The 21,979-nt window shown below is 48.0% G+C and overlaps 1 protein-coding gene across 4 annotated transcripts in view; it reads left to right on the top strand.

Moving 5' to 3' along the window:
* LOC102450245 (putative oxidoreductase ZK1290.5) overlaps positions 1-21,979 on the top strand; it is a 120,569-nt gene that overhangs the window by 57,372 nt on the left and 41,218 nt on the right. For all 4 annotated transcript variants that reach the window (XR_016350267.1, XM_089780548.1, XM_075936618.2 and 1 more), the window contains exon 3: positions 11,415-11,516. Coding sequence is in view for 3 of the 4 variants with exons in the window: in XM_089780548.1 (XP_089636674.1) it covers positions 11,415-11,516 (102 nt within the window). In the remaining variant the exon portion in view is untranslated. The remainder of the gene's footprint in view (positions 1-11,414; positions 11,517-21,979) is intronic.

Genomic DNA, 21,979 nt, shown 5'->3' on the forward strand with positions numbered 1-21,979 from the left:
TCTTAGGCTAGTACAGTGAGAGTTGGTGGTTTAGGATCCAAATTAGAGATCAACATTACCCAAAAGATCCTCACTCATGTCAATTCAGTGTTGCATTTACTATATAAGTATTCATATTTAAAGAGAGTGAGAGAGGAACAATTTAATTTATATAAATAAATTATCATAGAATCATAGAATACTAGGACTGGAAGGGACCTCGATAGGTCATCGAGTCCAGTCCCCTGCCCCCATGGCAGGACCAACTACTGTCTAGACCATCCCTGATAGACATTTATCTAACCTACTCTTAAATATCTCCAGAGATGGGGATTCCACAACCTCCCTGGGTAATTTATTCCAGTGTTTAGCTACCCTGACAGTTAGGAACCTTTTCCTAATGTCCAACCTAAACCTCCCTTGCTGCAGTTTAAGCCCATTGCTTCTTGTTCTATCCTCAGGGCCAAGATGAACAAGTTTTCTCCCTCCTCCTTATGACACGCTTTTAGATACCTGAAAACGGCTATCATGTTCCCCCTCAGTCTTCTCTTTTCTAAACTAAACAAACCCAATTCCTTCATCCTTCCCTCATAGGTCATGTTCTCTAGACCTTTAATCATTCTTGTTGCTCTTCTCTGGACCCTCTCCAATTTCTCCACATCTTTCTTGAAATGCGGTGCCCAGAACTGGACACAATACTCCAACTGAGGCCTAACCAGCGTAGAGTAGAGCAGAAGAATGACTTCTCGTGTCTTGCTCACAACACACCCGTTAATGCATCCCAGAATCATGTTTGCTTTTTTTTGCAACAGCATCACACTGCTTACTCATATTCAGCTTGTGGTCCACTATAACCCCTAGATCCCTTTCTGTCGTACTCCTTCCTAGACAGTCGCTTCCCATTCTGTATGTGTGAAACTGATTGTTCCTTCCTAAGTGGAGCACTTTACATTTGTCTTTATTAAACTTCATCCTGTTTACCTCAGACCATTTCTCCAATTTGTCCAGATCATTTTGAATTATGACCCTATTCTCCAGAGCAGTCGCAATCCCTCCCAGATTGGTATCATTTGCAAACTTAATAAGCGTACTTTCTATGCCAATATCTAATCCGTTAATGAAGATATTGAACAGAGCCGGTCCCAAAACAGACCCCTGCAGAACTTCACTTGTAATACCTTTCCAGCAGGATTCTGAACCATTAATAACTACTCTCTGAGTATGGTTTTCCAGCCAGTTATGCACCCATCTTATAGTAGCCCCATCTAAGTTGTAGTTGCCTAGTTTATTGATAAGAACATCATGCAAGACCGTATCAAATGCCTTACTAAAGTCTAGGTATACCACATCCACCGCTTCTCCCTTATCCACAAGACTCGTTATCCTATCAAAGAAAGCTATCAGGTTGGTTTGACATGATTTATTCTTTACAAATCCATGCTGGCTGTTCCCAATCACCTTGCCACCTTCCAAGTGTTTACAGATGATTTCCTTAATTACTTGCTCCATTATCTTCTCTGGCACAGAAGTTAAACTAACTGGTCTGTAGTTTCCTGGGTTGTTCTTCTTTCCCTTTTTATAAATGGGCACTATATTTGCCCCTTTCCAGTCTTCTGGAATCTCTCCTGTCTCCCATGATTTTCCAAAAATGATAGCTAGAGGCTTGGATACCTCCTCTTTCAGCTCCTTGAGTATTCTAGGATGCATTTCATCAGGCCCTGGTGACTTGCAGGCATCTAACTTTTCTAGGTGATTTTTAACTTGTTCTTTTTTTATTTTATCTTCTAAACCTCCTCCTTTCCCACTACCATTCACTATGTTCTGCATTCCTTCAGACTTCTCCGTGAAGGCCGAAACAAAGAAGTCATTAAGCATGTCTGCCATTTCCAAGTTTCCTGTTACTGTTTCTCCCTCCTCACTGACCAGTGGGCCTACCCTTGGTCTTCCTCTTGCTTCTAATGTATTTATAAAAAGTCTTCTTGTTTCCCTTTATTCCTGTAGCTAGTTTGAGCTCATTTTGTGCCTTTGCCTTTCTAATCTTGCCCCTGCATTCCTGTGTTGTTTTCCTATATTCATTCTTTGTAATTTGTCCTACTTTCCATTTTTTATGAGACTCCTTTTTTATTTTTAGATCATTCAAGATCTCGTGGTTAAGCCAAGGCAGTCTTTTGCCATATTTTCTATCTTTCCGATGCAGTGGAATAGCTTGTTTTTGGGCCCTTAACAATGTCCCTTTGAAAAACTGCCAGCTCTCCTCAGTTGTTTTTTCTCTCAGTCTCAGTTCCCATGGGACCTTATCTATCAGCTCTCTGAGCTTACCAAAATCCGCCTTCCCGAAATCTATTGTCTCTATTTTGCTGTTCTCCCTTCTACCCTTCCTTAGAATTGTGAGCTCTATGATTTCATGATCACTTTCACCCAAGCTGCCTTCCACTTTCAAATTTTCAACCAGTTCCTCCCTATTTGTTAGGATCAAATCTAGAACAGCTTCCCACCTAGAAGCTTTTTCAATCTTCTGAAATAAAAAGTTGTCTCCAATGCAGTCCAAGAACTTATTGGATAGTCTGTGCCCCGCTGTGTTATTTTTCCAACATATATCTGGATAGTTGAAGTCCCCCATCACCACCAAATCTTGGGCTTTTGATGATATTGTTAGTTGTTTAAAAAAAGCCTCATCCACTTCTTCCACCTGGGTAGGTGGCCTGTAGTAGACTCCTAGCATGACATCATCCCTGTTTTTAACCCCTTTTAGCCTAACCCAGAGACTCTCAACACTTCCGTCTCCTATGTCCATCTCCACCTCACTCCAAGTGTGTCCATTTTTAATATATAAGGCAACACCTCCTCCCTTTTTTCCCTGTCTATCCTTCCTGAGCAAGCTGTACCCTTCCATACAAACATTCCAATTGTGTGTATTATCCCACCAAGTTTCTGTGATGCCAACAATGTCATAATTGTACTTATTTATTAGCACTTCCAGTTCTTTCTGCTTATTACCCATACTTCTCGCATTTGTATATAGGCATCTAAGATACTGATTTGACCTTGCCTCCCAGTTTTGCCCTGACCCTCCATTCTCTCTGCCATTATAACCCACACTCCCTGCCATTTCCGACCCATCTCCCAGGTCTCCATGTTCTCCACTTACCTGTAGGCTTTGCTTACCTGTCCCTGTCGAACCAAGTTTAAAGCCCTCCTCACTAGGTTAGCCAGTCTGTGTCCAAATAGGGTCTTCCCCCTCCTCAAAAGGTGAACGCCATCTCTGCCCAGCAGTCCTTCCTGGAAAAGCATCCCGTGGTCGAGAAAGCCAAAGCCCTCCTGGCAACACCACTCTCGCAGCCAGGCATTCACCTCCAGGATGCAGCTGTGTCTGCCCCGGCCCCGGCCCCGGCCCCTACCTTCAACAGGAAGGATCAAAGAGAATACCACCTGCGCTCCAAACTCCTTCACCCGTACTCCCAGAGCCCTGTAGTCACTCTTGATTGGTTAATAACTTAGGGTACGTCTACACTTGCTCCCTATCTCGAGATAGGGATGCAAATGTAGTGTACTGAAATTGCTAAGGAAGCGTGGGATTTAAATATCCAGCACTTAATTAGCTTAATCTAATCCGGGAGCCGTTTTGAAATAGTGTTATTGCAAAATAAAACGCTCTGTGTAGCAGCGTTATTTCGAGAGATTGGTTTTCTCTCGAAATAACGCTGCTACATGGGGCATTTTATTTCGCAATAATGGGATTTCAAAATGGGGCCCGGGCATGATTATGCTAATTAAGCGCAGGATAATTCAATCCCACGCTTCATTAGCAATTTCGGTACACTACATTTGCATCCCTATCTCGAGATAGGGAGCAAGTGTAGATGTACTCTTAGATTGGTTAATAATTAAATCACACAGGCTGTGTGTACATTGGTAAGATTTTGCGCAAAAGCAAGTGCTTTTGTGCAAAATCTTGCCGCCTATCTACACTGGCCGTGAGTATTTGCACAAGAACACAGACTTTGTAATGTACGAAATCAGTGCTTCTTGGGCAAATACTCTGATGCTCCCACTCAGGAATAAGCGTTCTTGCGCAAGAGGCCAGTGTAGACAGGCAGCCAAGACATTTTGCGCAAAAGCAATCTAAACAGAAAAAAGCCCTAGTGGCCGCTTGGACGCTCCATACCTGCCGGCAGCTCCAGACTTCCCGGTAACCCGAGACCCCTTAAAGGCAGATGCAGCCAGCAGAGGCCACGAGGCAGAAGCCTTTCTGCTGCCTCTGCTCAGAGCTGTGCCACGCGGCTCCTGCCGTCCCCAAAAGGCACCAGAGCAGGATGGCAGCTCCAGGGGGGGAACAGCCACCCGCACTCCCAGCGCAAGAGGCCCCAAGGGGCAGAAAATGGAGGGCCCCATCCTGGTCCATGAGGGAGCTGGAGGCCCTCCTGGACCTATGGGAGGAAGAGGAGGCCCTTCACGATACCTGCTCCCGTTGCCACAATGTGGATATCTTTGACCGCATGGCCCAGGCGCTCTCCCACCAGGGACATCCAGCCTGGACCCTCGAGCAAGTCTAGGCTAAGGTCAAAGAGCTGCGCCTAGGCTATGTCCGGGCCAGGGGGCAGGAGCCGACACCTGCCTCCACTACCAGTGGCTCCACCGCATCCTGGGCCAGGCACTACCCCAGGGACCATCCATCCCTCTGGACACCTGCAGGCGCCCCCTCGTCACCAGGACCAGTGAGGTGGGGGAGGAAGAAGAGCCAGCCAGCGGGTCGGAGGGACGAGGCCAGAACCGGGACCTTCAACGCAGAGGCCCTCTCTGGCAGCCCCAATATCTTCCGTGCATCCTCGGAAGCTGGGGAAGGATCCACCGGTGAGTGTTGCACTTTCCACCCACAAGGGCAGGGGGGAGCCAGGCGCCCGGAGGGGGAAGAGGGAAAGCGCGTCACTCAGGCCGCGTGAGCTGCACGCTGTGTAGCATCAGCAGTATGCAGCACGTGCAACCACGTGCAGCCTGGAGACTGAGCGTCATGTGGACGCGGCAGGCAGCTCCAGGGTACGCCTAGGACCGTGCTGCTCTCACACATCTGGCGGGACCAGGGGGGAAGGGTGGATGCCAGCTGGAACCAGCCAGGGCACCAGGGACTCAGGCCAGAGCCCATACCTCCGCGAGGGTGCATCACGCAGAATGGCACACTGTTCCATGCCTGGCTGTGAGACACAGCTAGCTGCTCCTGGGAAAACTGCAGCGTCACAGCCCTGTGAGCGTGGCCCCCACTGAACCCCTCGCCTGCTCCCGGTTCTTGGCTGGCCCCCTGAGGGAAGTCCCCACTGCGGCCACACATGTCCCTGGGTTACAGTGTGTGAGGACTAGCGGGAGGGGGAGAGGGGAAGCGCTCGGGCCGGCCCTAGGGCCACCTGAGTTTTGCTGGAAGGATGGTACACTCCGCAGTCACTCTCCTGGCTCCATCCAGGAGACATCCCACGTGATGGGGATCTGAGAGCCCAGTCCACGTCTGCCATATGTGCTCCCAGGCACTGTGTGGGGATTCATCTCGCTCCCCGTCAAACACCATTGATTAGCCCAAAGCCTCACAGCCTCAGTCGGCAGGGAGTTCCACAGGTTAACACAACACACGCACCCTCCCACCCCCCAAGGGGCCAGGACACAGACCAGTGGTTACAATACATGGAGGAGGACCCTACTGCAGAGGTGGTCCTGTATGCAAACATACAACACGAGTGGGAGGGGGTTAACCGAGTGGGCCCAAGCCACACTACTGTGGTGTCACCTGGACTCAGGGGTGGAGGGCATGGGGTGTGGGGACAGTGGCCGGGCTGCCTGACTGACTCATCCTTTCTTCTGTTCCCTGCAGCGGGACCAAGCAGAAGCAGGGGACCTTCCAGCCCTGTGGCAGCGCCAGTGGCAGCACCCCCAGCCGCCCAACCACCAAGGTGGCGGGTCCGGCGGCGGGACCAGCTCCTTTGGCGCCACGTGCAGGCCATCGAACGGGTGGAGGCAGCCATCACGCATCGGGTGGAGGCAGAACTGCAGTGACACCAGGAGGCCAGGAGCCCCTTCCAGGCCCAGTGCGTGCGCATGGCAGATGCCATCTCCACCCTCACCGCACACATTGGCCATGCCATTCATTATGGCATGGCCTTGCCCCATGCACCCACCATCCCTCCCATAGCAATGCCTCCTGCTCCTACAATGTCCCTTCCTGCCCCCGTAATGGCCCCTCCTGCCCCTGCCCCTCCTGCTCCTGCTCCTGCCCCTCCTGCCCACCTTCCCGTGCTGCCTGCCCCAACGCGGCCTCACCCCCATGTGTAAGTCCACCCCTGCAGAAGCAGTCACAGTGGCCACCCCTCCCAGCAGTAGCTTCCCGCCCCCCCAGTTAAGAGTCTCCTCCCCCTCCCAGGTAAGAGCCTCCCCCCTTCCTATCCTACATCTCCCTCCTCCCCATTGTAAATAAAAAGTTCCAACTTTGTGTTAAAAACAAACAAACTGTGTTGTTGTTTATTGGGAGGTAAGGGGAGGGGAGGAGGGAAGGGTAGGGGATGGGAGGGAGATGTAAAGGGAGACAGAGGCAACCCTACTGTGGGGCCTGGGAGAACATCTCAGTCAGGGCCTCCTGGATGCACACCCCATCGTGGTGCACCTGGCGGATGGCAGCTGTGCGGGGCTGATCGTAGGCTTGGCCCTCGCCTACCATCCATGCCGGGAGGAAGGCCTCCCCCCTCCGCTCCATGACATTGTGGTGCACACAGCACGCGGTCACTACCTCCAGGACATTCTGCTCACCCATCTCCAGACGTGTGAGCAAAATACGGAACCGGGCTTTCAGATGCCTGAAGGCGCACTCCACTTGGTTGCGGGCCCGGTTGAGGCGGTCGTTGAACCGGGCCCAGTTGTGGTCCGGCCGCCCCATGTAGGGCCGCATTAGCCAGGGCAGCAGGGGGTAGGCCGTGTCCCCCACAACACATGTGGGCATGGGCACATCCCTGACAGTAAATTCCTGCTGGGGGAAGTAAGTGCCTGCCTCCAGCCTGCCAAATAGGCTGGAGTTGCGTAGGATGCAGGCATCATGTGCCCTGCCGGACCAGCCCGCATAAATGTCCAGTAAGCGGCCACGGTGGTCTATGAGGTCCTGGAGTAAAATTGAGAAGTACCCCTTTCTGTTTATGAAATGGGCCTCTCGATGCTCCGGGGCATGGGCAGGGATGTGGGTTGCATCCAGGGCTCCCCCACAGTTGGGGAATCCGAGGGCAGCAAAGCCGGCCACTGTAGCCTCCATGTCGCGCAGGCGGATGAGACTTGGGAGCAGGACGTCATTGATGGCATGGACAACCTGCAGAAGGGTGCAGAGAAACACGGAAACACATCACATAAGGCAGGGTGAGTGCATGCTCCCTTGTCCCCCCCCCCTTCCCATGATGTCCTCTGTCCTCACACACACACATACGCACCAGGGCCCCCATGCCCCATGTTCCCCTCCCACCAGCAGGCCTGTGCAAGGGAGGGACGGTCCAAACCCCCGGGTGACCCAGCCTGGAGTCTTGGCTGCCCCTGGGAATGGAGTGCAGCACTCTCCCCCCCCCCCCCCTCCCTGGGACTTACCTGCATACCGACGGTCGATCCACCCACCCCGAACTGGTGTGCGACCGATTGGTAGCTGTCCAGGGTGGCCAGCTTCCATACTGCGATGGCGACCATCTTGTCCACCGGGATGGGTGCCCGCAGCCAGGTGGTGGTTCTCTGGAGCGCAGGGGCGAGCCAGGCACACAGCTCCAGGAACATCCGCTTTCGCATGTGAAAGTTCTGGAGCCATTGCTGGTCGCCCCATTGCCTCAGGACCAGCCGGTCCTACCAGTCGGTACTGGTGTCCAGTCTTCACAATAGCTTCTCCACGCTGGGGTGAGGATGGCACAGGGACGCCATGGCCTTTCTGGTGAGGGAGTCCAGAGCGACCTGTGCCTTGAGGTCCTGGACGAGGACTGCAGCAGCCTGGAGCAGCAGCTGCAGGCACTCCAAAATGGCGGAAAGAGCCAGAGTAGGCACATAGCCACCCCTGGCTCCATGGCACAAGAAACAAGCTAAGATAAAAAAATCAGCCAAAGGCACTAAAGGCACAAGGCAGTGGTGTCCAAAAAGGCAGAGGGCAACCACAAATGGAACTGCTACGGCAGTCAGTCCCTGCAAGAGGTCCTGTAGCACGCAGCAGGAGAGAAACGGCTGTCCGGGGAGATGCCTTTAAGCACGTGTCTCAAAGGAGCTCCAGCCCCCGCCCCTGGAAAGGGCTGCTGCCTTTTTGCCCTCTTCAACATGGTTCCGGGTTTCTGCTTTTGTGCAAAAGCGTCCCGCCAATGTAGACGCGCTTTTGCGCAAAAGCGCATCATTCTTACGATGAGTCCCAGACCAGTATAGACGCTTTCTTGCGCAAATACTTTTAACGCAAAAACTCTTGCATTAAAAGTATTTGCGCAAAATCATGCCAGTGTAGACGCAGCCACAGTGTTTTAATATCTTGTGCTGCAAAGAGTCACAGACACACATTAATGAGCCACATGTAGTTCATAAGCTGCAGCCTGGATTTCACTAGACTAGAAGTACAAGGCAATGGCCAATATGGGTACCTGAAATTAGGCTCTTGAATCCATATTTAAGAATCTAAATAAAATGCCTTTTCAAAGGTATTGATAAACTCCAAATTCTGAAAGTGCCAATGATCCAGCTGCTCATTGATTTCAGAGGGAGCTGAGTTTGCTCATTACCTTTAAAACATTTCTAGCTAGTTCTTAAATACAGTTTCAGCTGTCCGTCTTGAGTCAGATTTGGCCAGGATGTACAAATTATTCCTTTTTAAAATTGTTTTGGAAATGTGTCATTTTTGGTAAAAGGGCAGGGTTCTAGGTTCTGTGTACCTGATCTGGTGCAAACAAATCTGATGCCCGTTCTTATTTTAGTTTTTTTCAGCACACAAAGCTATGGTACCAATTTGGGTCATTTCTTCTGCTTTAAATATTAGTTGCGAAGGAAAAATGAATCCTCATTTCATGGAAAGATTAACAGAATGAATATATATAAATTGTGCTGCATAAAAAAATTGTAACTTACTGTAATGGTAAAAGAGCATCATATAAATAGTAGCCCAGTGTCTGAGAGTCTGTAACGCCGAAATGCTGGCTGTTCCCTGTGGGGGGTGCTGTTGCCTGAAATGTTGGCTGTTCCCTCTGGGCGGCCCGTGCTGCATGGGGAGTGCGGGGCCCAAACAGCCGCTTGCTCCCCCGTGGTGGCCCGGCTGAGCAGCGCAGAAGTCATCTGAGTGCCACAGTGAGAGGGGAAGGGAGGCGGGGCGGTGACGTGTGGCGTGAAAGCGGCTCCAGGCCCCACCCTCTGGCTGCGAATGTCACCTCCCCGCCCCCCTTCGCCTCCCGCCATGGCGCTCGGCTGACTTCTGCGCTGCTCAGCCAGGCTGCTGCGTGGGAGCAAGCGGCACAAGCGACCGTTTGGGCTCCGTACCCTGCATGAGGCACGGGGAGTGCGTAGCCTAAACGGCCATTTGGGCTCCATGGTCCCCCAAGTGAGAGGCAGGAGGTGGAGGAGAGCTGAGAGAGAGGGGGGGAGGCAGTAGGAGGAGGAGAGAGAGAGAGAGACAGAGCGAGAGACCGGAGGCTCAGGAGAGAAGATCGACGTGGAGGAGAGACCTGAAAATCCCGTCTTATGACGGGCTAATTGGCTAGTTGCATTAGAAACACATAATGCTACCAATTCTAGTATATAACAGCATGAAGGAATGATTGTACTGTAATTTCCCAGAGAAATGTATAAACAGTAGTATTCTTTCAATGAGCATCAAAGGCCCCCTTCTGTGAGAATGCAACACCATTGGTGTTGAGTATTCTTACCTCTCACAGGATTGAGGCTGATGGGCACTTCTGTGATAATCAGACAAACATCTGATCCTACTCTTTTAGCCTCTTGTTAATTTCTACTGGAGTTGGTGTGAGTTTAGCATTATTATTATGCATTATATGTATTAGAGTACTACCCTTAGATTTCAATGTTCAAAGCTAAGCACCATTCATATGGGTGTGTATTCCTGATCTGTGACTGGGGCTCCTAGATGCTTCTGTAACACAAATAATATTAATTGAATGTTTTCAGCATTGGGGCCTAAAGTAGTAAAGGGTTTTGTTTATGAAATCAAGAAAGGAAGTATACTTACTGGTCACTTACTAATTAGGGATGTTAAAATATGTGCTGAAATTTTCAGCAGTTACACATTTATGTGCAATGGGGAGGGAGGTAAGAGCCAGCTTAAAAGCAAGCTCCCCGCAAATACCAGCTCCTGATTCCCTCTCGCTGCGCTGCTGCCTCTGTATGAGTGGCAGGACAGGGCAGGAGAGCAGGTGGTTCTGTATCAGTGGCAGCAGTGCAGGAGTGGGGGGGGGGGGCTGCATGTAACCATATGGGTTAATCGATACACCCATGCTCATTGGTTAACCATGTACTTCGGTACACATTCACCTCCCTATTAGTAATAGTCAAAAACTTTTTGATAGAGATAGATTAGGAGTGATTTAGTACAGCTAAGGTTTGAAGAATGCCATTAAACTGCTCTGCTGCATCACTCGCTATATATCATGGGTGGGCAAGAGGTGGCTAGTGGCCTGGATTCAGCCCTCCAAGCCACCGGAGCCAGCCCATGGCCACCTCCCTGGCACCCTTACTACAGAGCAGCCACAGCCACTTTAAACAACAGGCAGCTAATTGCTATGCACTCTGGGCAGAAAAGAGAAAGCTTCGCGCGCTGTCCCCACCTTCTAGCAAAATCCCTCAGCTCCCATTGGCTGGTTTCCAGCTAATAGGAGATGACAAATTTTGCTGAAGGCAAGGATAGTAAATGAAGCCCCTTCCCCCACCCCCATTCCCTCTCTTCCTCCTTTCCTCCCTGTGCTGGAACATAGCCACGTGGAGCAGCACACGGGCAGGGAGGTTCAGGTTCCTGCAGAGCTGCTGACTGAGCCTGCCTCTGGCACCTCACCTTCTTTCCCCTACCAACTAACTGCCCCAGGCTACCACTCAAACCCTCTGTATCCCCTCTCCCAAGCTCCTTCGGGTCATAACTCCCCTCCCAGACCCTGCACCCCTTCCTACACCCCACCCTCAGGCCAGAATCCTTTTATGCACACAATTACCCCTCCGTGACCCTGCACCCCATTCCCCTGCCCAAATAATAACTCGCTCCTTCACGCAAACTCCCTGTCAGACCCCACACTCCCTTGTGCATCCCAGTTCTCTATCCTAAGCTCCTTTCTATACCCCACCTGCCATTCCACTGAAGTGCAGCCCTTGACGACTTACCAAAATCTTCGAGTGGCCCCCATTAAAAATTATTGCCCATTCCTGCTATATATTCTATTCTATTCAAATTTATTGTGTTTCCCTTTTAGATCTTTATTTGATACACTGGCCAGATGCACAAGTTCCTGGAAAAAGTAATCGTGAAGTCCGAGCTGAAACCTGGAGAGCCATGGAGGAATTATATGAGAAAGGTAGGAGGACTGTGAAAAATCACAGTTTGTAAGAGGGACTGCAACATATTTAAATGTTCAGGAATCCAATAACATTGTGATAGAATAGGATTTTTTAAAGTACCCAACAAAGTTAGGTACACAAATCCCATTGTCTTTCTGTGCAATTTGAGTGCATAATCCATTGGTGCAAGTTTATATATCCCAGCCCTACATAATATTATCAATTTGCCAAATTAAACAAAAAGTTTGCTGCTGCTTAAATATCATATTGTGGTCTTGAAGAAGTAAATTCTGTTATCTATGATTTTTTGAGATGATCTATAGAATATAGACAACAGAATATTTTGTGCTGTGCTCCAATTTGTATAAGTTCAGAGCCATGCCATCTAATTTAACTTCCCTTTGAAGTTTTTTTTTTTTAAATGTAAGGTGCTGTTTCTCTTTTACATAGAGTTGCAGTAGTTGGTGGATCTTTGTTGACTGTGGTTTAGAAAAGGTCAACTCTAGCAAGCTGTTTGGATGAGGAACAGAAATTAAGTTGTAGGGTTGTTGTTAATTAACTTTGAAAGCATCCCCTTGAAAGGAACTTCAGAGTGGTAGCCATGTTAGTCTCTAAGGGTACGTCTGCACTTGCTGCCTAGTTCGAGCTAGGGATGCAAATGTAGCTGACTGAAATTGCTAATGAAGCAGAGATTTAAATATCCCACGCTTCATTAGTTTAATCTCACCTGCGCGTTATTCTGCTCAACATCTGCTTCAAACCAGGAAGTGCGCTCCAGGATGCGGTAGTTCGAATCAAACCCCTTGGTTCGAACTAATGTTACTCCTCAAAAAATGAACTAGGGATCAAGTGTAGACATACCTTAACTGAAAATGTTTTAAAAACAACGAATGGTCCTGCAGCACCTTGGAGACTAACAAAAAATGTAGCTGTATCATGAGCTGTCATGGTCACAACCCACTTCTTCAGATGAATGGAGTTAAGGGGTCCAGGTTACAAAATAAATAGAGAAAGAGAGAGGATGGGGAGGGAAAAAGAAGAGAAAAAATGGGAATAAAATTGTCAGTGTCCATGCTAAAGGAGGCAGAGAGAGTGAGTTCTGAGTATTCTTATGTACCCAGTCCTTGGTTTTTTATGTCATTAGGATGTGGAATGTAGTAGGTAATCCAGTAAAGGTCTTTGTTTAAACCTACTTGTAAATGAAATTAAGTTCTGAAGCTTCCTTTTCAAGCTGGTTTTTGAAATTGGCTTGTCATAATATGGTAACTTTGAGATCCATTAAGGGACCCATTAAGCTGCAGAACTTAATTTCATTTACAAGTTTGATATCTCCCCAGTGCTGGCCCAATAGGGTTATATCTGTCCCAGTCCCCATCTCTGGCCCCTAGCTGCCCCCTGTGTTTATTCTACAATATAACTCCCTCCTGCCACACCCTTTTCTTTCTATTTTATGAGAAACAGTTGAATTCCAGGCTCATCCCATTATCCTGGCACAACCAAACCTTTACCTTACTTTAAATTAGGATAAGAGGAAGCTGCATACTTCCTAGCTCTTACCATTTAGGAGGAGCTCTTGAACAAATAGACTTACAGAAGGATGGACAGACAGAGACAGATGTACATTTCTAAAATATATAGTGTGACAGGCTCAGGTCAGAGGGTTACAAAAGAGTGTTAGAAGGAAAATATATGAGCCTTAAACTAAGTAGGTCTCTGTTCCCTGAGTAAACTGACTGAGGCTGGCCTAGAAGCAGCAGGAATTTTCCAAAAGCAGTCTGGACAATCAGGCCAGTTAGAACACCTGGAGTTAATTAGGAGCATTCCAGAGCAAAGAGAGTCATGCTCATTAGACCACCTGGGGCCAACTGGCTTAAAAGGGCTCCACTTCTGTTACTTAGGTGTCATGCAGGAAGGAGCCAAAGTGCTGAGTGAGAGGAGTTTTGGCGAGAGCTGGAAGCTGCAAGGCAGGAAGAGAGTGTAGGATGAACAGGTGCCAGAGGAAAAATACTGGGAGGGGTCGTTTGGGGAAGTGGCCCAGGGAAGTAGTTGCCAGACAGGGAGTAGAACAAACTCCATCTGTTGCTGCTGTCTTAGGGTCCCTGGGGTGGAACCCGGAGTAGTGGGTGGGCCCAGGTTACCCCCAGTCCTTCCCACACCACTTCAGAGTTTCTCCCTGAATAGGGAGACCGGGACTAGAGAGGGATTTTACCTCCATATTATGGACTAGCCTGTAATGAGTATGACTCAGTATGCTGTGAACCCTGCCTCCAGTAAAAAGAAAAAGAAAGAGGCCGTGTAGTGGGACACAGGGAGACTCTGAGGCTGAACATTATCCTCCAGAAGCACAGGACCCATAGGCACAGCCATGGCTTTGCCACAGTAGTAAGATTATTTGAGAGCTAGTATGTGCTAATGATATTAAAGACTGTATGGTAATACGTATGAACAAAGGCTAACCTCATTGTCTTTGAGTTTTATAAAAAAAAAAAAAAATTCAAAACAAAATGTGTTTTGTCCTAGTTTCTGTTAACTACATAGCTTAAGCTACCCGTTAGCCAGCTCAGTCAGTCAGTGAAATTGCAGAAAAGATAACTAGGTTTATGTGTATGTCAAGGCAATCTTGCTGTTGGACTTGTCCTATGTTAAAACCTTGTTCTCTCTTCTAATTTCTCTCTGAACCCAGCACTGTACTGCACAGGGTCAAATCCAATAGGAATGCACCTTTTTCTTCTTCATTGTCCCTTGCATGTCTCCTGCGTGCACCAAACCTACCTTGTTTATAGATATATTAAAAATAAAATTTTATTTCCATTAGAAAGGAAAACAGTCTCTCTGGTCCATGGAGCGGACTCTAGTGAAGGCATGAGATCTGTATTTCACAGACCTGGGAAAGATGAAATTCCTCTTTCCAGTAATACTTATTTGACACCCTTGGCCCATAAAACTATAGCTATAATTTTTCAACAAAAAAATGGATGATAATCTTTTTGAAAAGTGAAAAATATATACCAAGCTCACTTTACATACAGAACTAAACTACTTGTAAATATCTGTTTTGTATATTCTTTGTCACTATTATAGCACTTCCTTACCAGAGCACCCACTATTGGCAAAGTGGAATGCAACAGCCACTCAGTCTCATTTTCTCAGCCAGTTGTCTTCTGCTCCACCTAGTCTCTAGCATCTTTATGTATAAATTACTTCTGACAGTCATTTATAGTTCTATCACTCCCAGAGCACTCAAAGTCCAGTTCTTCCCCATTCACCTAGCAAATACATGGAAGAGCTGAGAATAGATCTCACATCTCCTGAGCACCAGTCTGGAGCAGGCTTCCTGTTTATTCAAGGGATCACTGGTACTGTATTCCAAAAGAAGAGCACGTCTAAAAATATATATATATATACAATTATTCTACAGTTAGGCCTCTGTTTAAAGAGACTTGATTTCCCTGTTCCAACAGCTGATTTCAGCTAGGGTTCTCTTAGTATCTGTCCAGTGATTTGAATTTCTGTGGGTTGGCGTCTTGGCATTCTCAGTTGTGGAATTATTGTCTCTAATTCAGCAGAATGCTGGTTTGGCTGCCTTTAGAGCATACTCAGAGATGTGTTTGTTGAATCAAATATTCTCTTGAGTTTTGGCAACATTTCTATTGGAGGATCTGTTTGGTGGCAGATGGAGATGGTGTATCGAACTACTCTTACTTCTGGTAATGAGTTAGAAGTCTTGTCTACTGCTAACACAGTGACTCTTTGCATGTTTAGCAGTTGTCTGAGAGCAGCCTGACTGCTAGCATTGGGACCACCATGCTCCTGATAACACTTCTACAACACACACAAAATTTCTTGTCTCGCTAGCTATACGTGATGTGAGAGCCACAGCCAGGCTGGTGACATAGTAGGTGGGAAGAGTGGCAACACAGAGGCTTGAGATCAGATCCCATGGGTCTCATTGTAATTTTATTGAATACGAGCAGATTTACCCGGTGTTGCTCAAGTCCTTAACTGAATAAAGTTTTTTTTTAAATGTACATGCTTTATGTACATGATTACATTTTTAAAAAATACAGTTATTTTTATGAAGCTAATTTTTATTTTGGATTTCTTAAAAATAAGGATGATTTAAAAAATTCCATTTGTTTTTTAGTCAATTTTTTGAAATGTGAATTCCATCAAGTGTATTTTTTTCCTTCATCCCTACAAACTCCTATCATTCACCTATCATGTTTTAACAAAAAGCATATTCTTGATTTGGTTTCCAATAACATTTTTGTCTGGTTTTTAAACCGTAAGCATTGATTTACCTGTGCCATAAGAGAGCACTACTCCAGATTTCTCCATTTTATTTCTTATCTGTAAAGTTTATTGAGAAGCAATCTTATTCCACGTTCATCCTATTTTTCTGGGTCAACTTGGATCAGTCTTTTCAACATTTGCTCACTTATGTCAATCTCGAGGATGGTATTTGATTTGGTGATTCTGTCTTTTTTTCTGTTTGGCTTTATTACAGGTTGGACCTCGCTGGTCCAGCACCTTGGGGACCTGACTGGTCCCAAACAAGGGGATTTGCTGACCCAGAGAATGTCCCTCCCCTTGTGGCTGTGCTGCCACCGGCCTAGGGCTCCTGTCCCTTCTGCTGCCTCAGCCCCCCTGGGGCTCTCTGGCTATGGAATTCTGGCCCCAGAAGTAGCAGGGTTGGAACACCACGGCCAGAGCTGCGCATCTGGGGCAGAGCTCTTCAGCTGCCTGGCTCCACAGCTGGGACTGGAGTTCTGAGGATGGGACTGGAGCTCCGTAGCCCAAGCCAGAGTTCCCCAGCCGCTGGAGCCAGAACGCAGCCAGAGGTCCATGGCCAGGGATGAGGCCAGAGCTCCCTGGCTGTTGCTGGGGTCGGAACTCCCTGTCTGGGGCTGGAGGTCCACAGTCACAGCCACGCTAGAGCTCTCTAGCCACTGGGGCCAGAACTCCCTGCCATGCCGTCCGTCCTCCCCGCTCCCAACACACACACACACACCCACACACACACACACACACCCTCCCAGCTGAGATGCCACACACACACACACACACACACACACACACACACACACACACACACCCTCCCAGCTGAGATGCCAGTGCCCCTTACGGTGCTCCTGCCCCACCACCAGACCTCCCTCTTCCTGGACTCTGTGGTCCCGGAAGATCCGTGGTCCATGCTGGACCAGGGAGTCCTGGTTAAGGGAGATACAGCCTGTGGAAACAATCCCATTGCAGGAACATCCTGTTTTTCTGGCACATCCAAACCTTTGTATTGCTTTAAGTTATGATAAGAGGAAGCTGTATACTGAATTTTCTGGTTCTAGCTCTTGCCTTTTAGGAGAGCAGTTCTTGATCAAACCGACAAACTCTCTAAAATATATGGTGGATATAACTTCTACTTAGTTCAGTTTAAGTGTCAAGAGGCTGTTCATTCTTAGAGTGCGTTAGAAATTCCCCAGATAGACATTTTTCCAACACTCCGCTGCTAACACTTGTGAAAGGAGGGGTAGTTCTGTTTTTGCAGTGATACTTGAGAGATGAAGTTGGGAATTTCTTCATTAAAGACGCGTAAGGGGTTCTCCCCAATGGTACATGTGAGAAGGCAATGGAGAGGGGTATCTTATGTAGGATGAGCAAGTTTTCATCAGCTGACCACATTTCTTGAGTGTGCCTACGTACAGGCCGCCCATGATAGCATCAGCAGGACAGTACTTGAAGATGGACATTGTTAAATGCTCAGTAATGTGGTGTTTGCAGCGGGAACAGCATCTGTTCCATTAAACACCTCATTGGTGAGTTTAGTACAATTACTGGAAATTAGTCTTTAATAAACTCCAATATGAACAAGAGTGAAGTGCATTTTTTAAAAAGAGCAGGACCCAGGAATTTTTGTTTTGTTTTGTTTTAATTCTCATGTTATCTCCATACTTTAACTCTAAAACCATCTCATAAACTAGTAGAGATTGTTTAAACCTAGCTGCCCATAGTGGAGATTAGGGTCTCTGTATCCTATCCAACAGTAATGTTTTGCCCAATTAAGGATAGAAATCTTTAACCCTTTCTGGATAACTTGCCTTTTTATTTCTGTGTGATTAGATCAGTGCAGCTAGCATCTTTCCTTCCTATGTCTGTCAGTTTTCCAAAGTAGAACAACAGGCTGAGTAAACATTATGGCTGTTTTGTGTAGTATAGGCAATGCAAAATTCAGTTAGTGAGGACAGTGCATCTCTTTTAATTTAATATCTACATTTTCATTGCTAGAACCTAAAGAACCTTGATCATTCCCATATACTCAACGATTTCTGTCCTAAAAGTGGAGTGATGTCAGTATACAGGCGCACACACATTTGGAGTGTGAATTTAGATCTATATGAAGTGTGTATAAGTGTTCATCTTGCACCTTTAGTCATGAAAAGCAAGTGACTAACTTTGAAGGACAGCACAGAGCCTTTTTCAGATTTAGATTAGCAATGTTCTTTTTTACACAGGCAGATAAAGAATATGGCACTCTTTTTTTAAAAACCAGACCAGTCAAGCATGATCAAACAGATTTTCACATGCCTCCATAGTCTGTGGTTTAGGAGGATGTCAACTGCACCACACCCTGTTGATCAGATAAGACAGCAGGATGATGCTATGCAGGAAAGAAAATATAACAGTCACATTTTTTAAGTTAATGTTTGGAAATTAGCCTTTAATAAACTGCAGTATGAACAAAACCATAGACATTCATTTTCAAAATAAGCAACTGACATATTTGACTTACTGTGGTCTGAATCTAGAATTGTGATATAGTTCAGAGAATTAATCTAAACCAGGGGTCTCCAAACTTTTCTGCCCGAGGGCCGCATTAACTATCAAACAGCAGTTCGGGGGCCGACTACACACTTGAGGTCCAAATAAAAAACAATCAAAACATGGATGTTGTTTTAATTATTTATTTAATATTATTTTATTCAGTTATTATTTAATAACACATTGATACACTACACATGAACACCTGTATTAGTGTGAATGGTGAAATTGTTTCCTGGATGCCAAAATAGCAGACATTTCTGGCTTTAGAAATCACTGTTTGAAATTGGGGGTGGTGCTTGTCCTAGTCCTGCAGGAGGGGCTCCAGAACGGGGAAACTGCTGAGAACTCATTTCCACCTGCGCAATGTGATGAAAATTGTAAGCAACATAATCCTGGCAATATGTTCAGCCTAAGACACTCACACTTGAAGAGATGTGATCGCTCTCCTATCATGCAGGGAATGAGGTGACAATTTGTAACATAGCCCCATGGAACAAGGGGCATGCATTTTAATGGGAAAAGCTGGTTTGAAAGCAGACACGTTATCACTTGGTAAAGGAAGTTGGAAAGCAGTGCCCAACGCTCCCACAGACTGATACCCGGCAGGACGGTGCTGCTCTGGGTTGTGGATGAGAGAGACCAGACATGGAAGGGAGAGGGATGTTTCTTCAGGGCGCACTGCAGGGACCAGGGCAGCGCGCTAGGCACGGCACAGCGTCACCCAGAGGCTGTGCCACAGCAACCAGACCGCCTCCTGCAATGGGCACCAGCTCCTCAGCCCCGCCCCCGGAGAAGTAGCCCCTCGCTCCTAGCCCCTGAGAAACCACCGTCGGGTTTCCTCCCCTCCGTCCAGCCTCCCGCGATCCTCTGCCGCCGGGTCTGATCCGGAGCCCGCCTTCGAGACCCCCCTTTTTCGCCCGCCCGGCCAAGCGGCACGCGGAGCCGTCCCTGACCTGGGCTACCTGCTGTCCCGTGCGCGCGCTGGGGCCTCGCGCAGCCGCCTGCGAATCCGTTTCTCCCGCTGACACCAATGCTCGGACTCAAGCTCAGGGATAATCTCGCCGGCACGCGGAAGAAGGTGGGGCCAGACAAAAAGGTCTCCACGGGCCGGATGAGAGGGCCTCGCGGGCCGCATCCGGCCCGTGGGCCGTAGTTTGGAGACCCCTGATCTAAACTAACAGAAATATCAGTGCTCTTTTGTCATGTTTTGCAGCAATTGGGTTTTTTTTGTAACATGTTTTACTCTAAATGCAAAAATGAGCCCTCGGCCCTCTCTGTTTAATGGTTTATTGCAATGTCCTGTTTGTGTACACTTTCATGTGAATCACCTGACAATGTTAAATTATTTTTATTGAGCTCACTTACAGTAAACCTATATTAAGGATTATTCTAATTTATCATTTGCATTACAATAGTATCTAGATGTTCCCTGACAAGATTGGGCTGGAGAGACTGCTGTGGTGTTCTGAAATTCCTCAGCCTAGAGAGCTCACAGAGCAGCTCTGCTGTCCCACAACACCGCACTGTGAGATGCTTACCCACATTGCTTTGCGCTGTCTGTTGACCAGGTGCTAGCAATGTGGTCATGAATGGTCAACAGGGTGCTAGCAATGTGAGACAGAAAAACTGGTTTGACCAGTTTTCACTTTTGGCTACTTTTACATGTTGACAGCACTTTTGTCACCATACCTTGTCGGTGTAGACATAGCCTGTGATAGAGTGCTAAGTATAAAAGCCAGAGCCAGCAGGCAAAGCAGATTGGAGCTGACTATGCTAGCCTGTGCCTAATTTGTTGGTGGGGCAGGGCAGAAAGCCATTAGCTAAAACCCACAAAGTAGCACAGGAAAGCAAGGGCTTGTGGGAAGGAGGTGCTAATAGTAAGTGGGAGAGAGGGATTGCTCTCCCCTGCAAGGCAATGTGCTAGGTCTACTGTGAGGTGTCGGGACTCAATAATAAATACCCTGAACAGAGTGTTGGACCAGCAAAAGGATCTCTGTGTGGTTTTTTCACTGAGACAGAAGCAGGACCAAAGAGGCTTTGTTACACTGACTCATTGAATCTGAGTGATGAATGTTGGGGGGCCTGGGATTTCACATGAGGAGTGTTGGATGGTCCCTTTCAGAAGCTTCAGAGGGGTATCTGACTTAGTCTGTAACAGGAAAAACTTTAAAAACAACAAATAGTCTAGTACAGGGGTGGGCAAAAGGGCCTCCATGGGCCGGATCCAGCCCACCAAGCAGGTTGATCTGGCCCGCAGAGGCCCTGCCACTCCCCCACCCCCAGGCCAGTTAAGATCTGGGGGCAGGAGAAGCATACAAAGTTTCCTCTGCCCTTCCAGGAGCATGTAGCACTTTGAAGAGCTGCGTGCTGTGGGCAGGGTGGATGGAGACGTCACGTGCTCCTCCATCCCCAAGCCCTGATTGGCCTGGGGGCGGGAGGAGCGCGCAAAGTTTCCTCTACTCTACCCCTGCCCTGTGAGGAGCGCATGGCACTTCAAAGTGCCACATATTCCTTGCAGGGCAGGAGGAGACCAATTAGGGCCTGGGGGCGGGGAAAGCACAGAAAGTTTCCTCTGCCCTGCCAGGAGCACATAGCATTTTGAAGTGCTACATGCTCCCGGCAGGTCAGAGGAAACTTTGTGTGCTTCCCCTGCCCCCAGATCCTAACTGGCAGGGGAGCGTATGAAGTCTCCTCCCGCCCTGTCTGTTTTAGGCCTCACCCTCTTCCGGGGCAGCCCGGGGCCACTTAAAAAAGTTTTGAAGTGGTCCCTGGCCAAAAATGTTTGCCCACCCCTGGCCTAGTAGCACCTTAAAGACTAACAAAACATATAGAAGATATGATAAGCTTTTGGGAGCACTGCCCACTTCATCTGAAGAAGTGGGTTGTGCCCATGAAAGCGCATGATACCATCTACATGTTTTGTTAGACTAGAAGCACCTTAAAGACTATTTTTTTAAATAAGGTGTTCAGTTTGTTTCCGGGATGGGGTAATGTCCACTATGAATAGGAGCAGAGGGAAAGTTGTCTCTGGGGAGAGTTACTTCTCAGATCAGCAATGGGTAACCAACACTAGTGAGTAAGCTGCATGAATGGCCCTTCTTTATGTTAGTGGGCCACATGACCAGTGGTGGGCAAGCTGCGGTCTGCAGCCCCCTGCCTACCCCCTTTCCCCATGCACCTCTTGTGCGCTGAGGCACTGGAGACCCACACTTCATATTCCTCCCCTGCCCTCCATCCTTTCTGACTGCCATGAATCACCTGATTCGCACTCTGTCTCTGCTCTTCCCTCTCCCTCCTAGAGCTTGAACAGCTTTAAACATCTGATTTACCGTGTTCAAGCTCTGGGAGGGAGGGGGACGAGCAGGGACAAAGCGCACATCAGCAGATTTGTGGCATTACAGAAGTGCTGGGAGGAGTACGAAGTTCAAGGCTCCAGTGCCTCAGTGCATGAGAGGAGCATGGGGAAGGGGAGCACACAGGGAAATCCATGGGCTGCATATGGCTCCCAGGCCACACGTTGCCCACTGGACACTTCCTGCAAACATCCCCTAGAGTTTTGTGTTGTGTGCCACTTTCTGAAAGTACTTCCATTGACCTCAATAGGGCCTTCATATGAGTAATGTACACAGAATTTGAGCCTTCCAGCCTATGCACCCTTCTTTAA

Source organism: Pelodiscus sinensis, chromosome 9, assembly GCF_052426305.1.
Source record: "Pelodiscus sinensis isolate ZL-2025 chromosome 9, ASM5242630v1, whole genome shotgun sequence".
Taxonomy (NCBI): Eukaryota; Metazoa; Chordata; order Testudines; family Trionychidae; genus Pelodiscus; species Pelodiscus sinensis.